The following is a 4,464-nucleotide window of genomic DNA, read 5'->3' on the forward strand; positions in this document are numbered from 1 at the left end:
CCGCCGCCGCCGCCGCCGTCCCCTCCTCCGCCGCCGCCGTCGCCACCTCCTCCGCCGGCGCCTTCTCGCTGCACCCCGCTCGCCAATTGCACTGCCTGTGCACTCGCCAACACTCCCGACAGCATCATATGTGGCTGGTGCAACGATACTGCGTCGTGTGTCGACGTTGTTCCGCACAATGGCGGATACATTGGTCTCTGTCCCAATACCGACACACTTGCTCTTGCCCGCCAGTCGTGCCCTGACTTTACACCCGACGCCGGGACCGACAAGGGCCCCTTTGGCCTCCCGGCCGATGTCTATGGTGTGGACATCATATATCTTCTCATTCTAGCCGGCCTTTTGATCCTTCTCTGTGCCTGCTGCATCATTCGTGCATGCTGCTGCTCCAAGGTTGACCACCCGGAGGTCTCGTCGTACTCGCGCGCTGACAAGCGTCGCGCCTCGGATGCCGAGTCAGGCATGGTGCTCCATGACATAGGTGGCGACATCGACATGTAGAGCAGCAACGGTTCGTTTTTACCAGTCAAGCGCGTTGATGTTGAGCTCGTCGAGTGCCAGATTGAACGAGGGTGATCGCATCATGGTTGCACGCAGCTTGCCACACACCACCTTGCACGCCTCGTTGTCATCGTCTTGCAGCCCTTCGCGAATAATGGTGGTCCACAGCAGAATCCTCGGCCGCGACGATGCAATGAACTTGATTGCCATCTCCATGTTGTCGGTCACGGGGAGCCCCGCGTTGAGGACTCGGTCGAGCACGGTCCACGCCTGTGGGGTTACTCCGCGAGACTCTTCGATGAACATCAGCACCGCATTGACTGGCTGCTGCCGCGGGATGCCGTCCGGAAGAGAACGCATCGCTGGCGCGAGTGCATCGGCAGTGGCCCCGGCGTCGAGAAGAGTTGCCAGCGCGCGGACGTTGGTCCGGTCCAGCGCGAGGATGCAGAGTGCGTACTTGAGCCGCCGGATCGGCAGCGTCTTGCGAACCGACTTTTGCACGTGCCGCGGATACATCTCAATCAACTCGAGCGCAATGATCCACATCGGTAGCAGCATCGCCGGTGGCGCACTCGTGGTGTCGGCCTCGCGTAGCGCAATCTTCATCATGCCGGCGATGTCTCCTTTGGTAGCCAGAACCTCCAGGTGGAGGCTCACCCATGTGGCGTTGTGCGGATCGACCTCGTGGCACTTTTCGAGCATGGTGCACGCCCGATTGAGGTCATCGACATGGGCCTGGAAGTTCTCGTTGTCGATAACGTCGTCGCCGGTCGTTGCCGGTCCGCGCCGCATCTTGTGTTTGACCGCCGCAAGCGTCGCCATCGCATAAGCGCCGAGCATCATTGGCTGCTGCTGGTAAATGCGGATAGCAAGAAAGTCCTGCAGCACGTCGACCGCGTCCTGGGGGTCACCGTCAAGTGCGAGAATCGTCGCAACACATCGTCCGGTGATCCCGAGCGGCAGCCGCGGATACCACACCGTGTGAAGAATGACCGCCAGTGCCTTGAGGATTGCCACTATGATCGCACGCACGTGCGCCCGCGACGCATGGCCAGCAGGCAGCGCCATGGCTGCTGTTGTCAGTGTGTCGAGCGTCGTGCTCAGCATTGCGTAAGCGTCGCCCACCGCCATCAGCAGCGAGACTTGTGGGCCGGCAAAAAACCGGATGTACGCAATGTAGGAGATCACCTGCAGCAGAATTTGCAGCGCTGCCACAAGCTCGCCGCGACGAAGAACTTGCATGCCAACCTTGATGAGCGCCATCAGCGGCGCTGCATACCTGCTCGGCGTCCGCGGCATCTTGCGCGTCACCGAGGCCACCGTCCGCCGCGTAAATGGATCCCATCGCTTCCGCTTCTTGCTCACTCTTGCCCCTGTAATCATTGGGTACCGTAACCTTGCCGTCGGCAACGAAGCAGATCTGGACCCATTGCTCGACGTCGATGAGCTGGCGCTGCTCGAGCTGGTGCTGCTCGAACTGGCGCTGTTTGAACTGGCGCTGCTGGAGCTGCTGGAGCTGCTCGAGCTGCTTGCGCCTGCAACACCACTTGCGCTGCAGCTTCCGTCCCCATCATCGCCAGATCCACCTGAGCCCCCAGGCCCATCACTAGGCCCCTCTCCAGAGCTGCCACCGCTGCGGCTGCTACTGCCGCGGCTCCTGCTGCCACTCCCCGGTCCACTCCCCATACCGCTTCCTTCTCCACTCCCCCAGCCCCTCGCCAACGCGCTCCTCGCTGCCCACATCCTCCGTGTCTGTCTGCCCGCCTTGTCCGTCCACAAAGCCCTCGTCTGTCGCAGCTTCGCCTCCAGCGAAGGATGCCGAAGATGGCTCGCCCAGGGTCAAGCCCGAGCCGAGCCCAAGGTCTGACTCGTCGTTCATGGTCACAGGCACAACTCGTCTAGCTCCTATACTTTCGCTCGAGGACGACTCTGCACCGGACCCTTCCGATGAGAGGTTCATCGGCGACGGCGAGGACATACTGCCGGCTCGCCGAGCCAAGTGTGGCCGACGCCGAGCCTCTGTCAACACAGCTGATCGTCATCTTCATTCACACGCGCGACTCCGCCCACACACGCACACACTCCAACACATCGTGTTACATCTCCCAAGGACGTAAGTGGAGCGGAGTTCGCGGCAGGATCGTGCTCGGACCATGGTTCCGGAGGGCCGGATGGCTGGGTGTCGCTGGCGACGCCGGCGTCGCCAGCGCATCGCGTGCTGTAGGCGATGGCTTCGCCTCGACCTCCAGCTCCATCACATCCTCACCAACGTTCTTCTCGCCCTCGCAGCCCATTCGAGTAGGCGCCTCCAGCAGCGCGGTCAGGCGCGCAACTTCAGCCTCGGCGGCGTCGGCGCGGGCCGCGGCCTCCAAGTACCGGGTGCGCCACAGCTCGACCATGCTTGTCTCTCCGGCCATCCGGTCCTCAATAGATGACACTGTCTCCTCGAGCAGTGCCATGTCTGCGTTGTGGTTGCGATACGCGTCGAGCTCCGCCGTGAGCGCAGCAATCTGGGCCTTCAGCTCGACAGTGGTGTCGTGAGCGTCGGCGGGGACCTCTGTACCGTCAGCGGCGAGAGAGGTCTCGTCCGGCACCGCCCATGGCCCCGAAGCCTCCGACGAGTCTCCCGACCACAGGAGCGATGCCGATGGATCCCAAGACGACGACGCTGGCGAGCTCAGCTCACTTGCGCTTGGCGCCAAAGGCGACGGCATGTACCTCAGCGACCGCAGTGGCGACCTTGCCAGCGGTGACCGCATCAGCGGCAACGAGCCGAGCGAGCTATCTCGTGGCACCCGCACCGGCGACAAAGGGTGCCCTCCTCGCCGCACCGGACTGCTTGGCTCCATTCTTTCCCCCTCGCTCGCAGCTCTTGTGCCGACCACGTCAGCTGTTGCTGCTCCTCGCTGCTCCGCTCGCCCCGCCACTCCCGATTTCCCGCCAGCCATCACAGGTCGGGTACAGCTCACTCACCGAGAACTTTCGATGCAATAAACTCGCTGACATCGTCTGCCGTCATCCATCAACACATCCGGCTTGACCGACACCACGTCTGTCCAGGTCCACCTTGGCGCCATCGCCGTGAGCATCGCCAGCGACAGCGCGGCCGAGCGCGCTGTCGATTTGGACTCGGGTGGCAGACCAATCATACAAGGACAGCATTGCTGCCGTGGCTGTCGAAGATCTCGATCATGACTCCGCCTCAGACGCTAGTCAACTACAAGGAGGTACAGATGTCAGTCGTGGCCATCGTTTTCTCTGGCCCTGCCCGCGGTCGAAGACTCGCTGCGCCCTATCCTTTCGACAACCGGGACCGCATCCGCCCGTCGCCCGACCGCTCACCCGCCCGCCACCCGACCGCTTCACCGACGGCTAGACACCCGTCGCCCTTGACTACCAACATGTCTTGGATCATGGACAAGCTGTGGGCTGTGTGGGATGAGGAGTTTGGCTTCCGCGAGAAGAACGTCAAGCGCCGGCTGAACATCAAGGTACGGCTTGCCTCCTCCTTCCCCCCCCCCCCCCTCCCCCGCCCCCCCCCCCTACCCGTCGTTCCCTATCCTGTGCGGGTGATGGACGTGGGATGCGACGCAGCATGGCAGCCACCGGCTCGCTACCCAGCCTTCCCTTGCACCCACCACCGCCACCTTCTCCCCCCCCATCCATACTCACATACACAACATGTCATGCTCTTCACCCCTTGTCAACCGCTTGCTTTGTACCCAACCCTACCGCACATGCCAACCAATCCCTGTCGCCCCCCCCCTCCTCACCGCTCTGCAACTCACCCCTCGTCCTTCTCCTCCTACCTACCCATAGCTGATGCGCAACACCCTGCTGTTTGGTCTCTCCATCTATGCCATGCGTGAGAAGCCCGAGATCTTCCTTGGCGACCAGCCGCTCCCGCCTGGTCCGTCTGGCCAGTCTCCGCAGATGATGTAAACGAGCAACCGCCCCCCCCCC

At 62.7% G+C, this 4,464-nt stretch overlaps 3 protein-coding genes across 3 annotated transcripts; 1 reads left to right on the forward strand and 2 right to left on the reverse strand.

The window, feature by feature from the left end:
* Positions 1–500: 500 nt before the first annotated feature.
* On the reverse strand, positions 501–1,994 carry AMSG_03658 (uncharacterized protein). The gene has a single exon (XM_013904119.1). The coding sequence runs from the start codon at positions 1,882–1,884 to the stop codon at positions 520–522; it is 1,365 nt and encodes a 454-aa protein (XP_013759573.1). The 5' UTR covers positions 1,885–1,994; the 3' UTR covers positions 501–519.
* A 603-nt stretch (positions 1,995–2,597) lies between these two features.
* AMSG_03659 (uncharacterized protein) lies at positions 2,598–3,215 on the reverse strand (the record flags this gene model as incomplete). The annotated part of the gene is made up of 1 exon (XM_013904120.1): positions 2,598–3,215. One exon carries the CDS (start codon positions 3,213–3,215, stop codon positions 2,598–2,600), a length of 618 nt encoding a protein of 205 aa, XP_013759574.1.
* A 675-nt stretch (positions 3,216–3,890) lies between these two features.
* On the forward strand, positions 3,891–4,443 carry AMSG_03660 (uncharacterized protein; the record flags this gene model as incomplete). Its single annotated transcript, XM_013904121.1, has 2 exons — positions 3,891–3,992; positions 4,321–4,443. The coding sequence occupies exons 1-2, from the start codon at positions 3,903–3,905 to the stop codon at positions 4,441–4,443; spliced, it is 213 nt and encodes a 70-aa protein (XP_013759575.1). The 5' UTR covers positions 3,891–3,902.
* Between the last annotated feature and the right edge of the window lie 21 nt (positions 4,444–4,464).

Source organism: Thecamonas trahens (genome assembly GCF_000142905.1).
Source record: "Thecamonas trahens ATCC 50062 unplaced genomic scaffold supercont1.14, whole genome shotgun sequence".
NCBI lineage: Eukaryota > Apusomonadida > Apusomonadidae > Thecamonas > Thecamonas trahens.

Coding starts and splice junctions, on each gene's coding strand:
- AMSG_03658 (XM_013904119.1), bottom strand. CDS start 1,884: ATGATTACAGGGGCAAGAGTGAGCAAGAAGCGGAAGCGATGGGATCCA.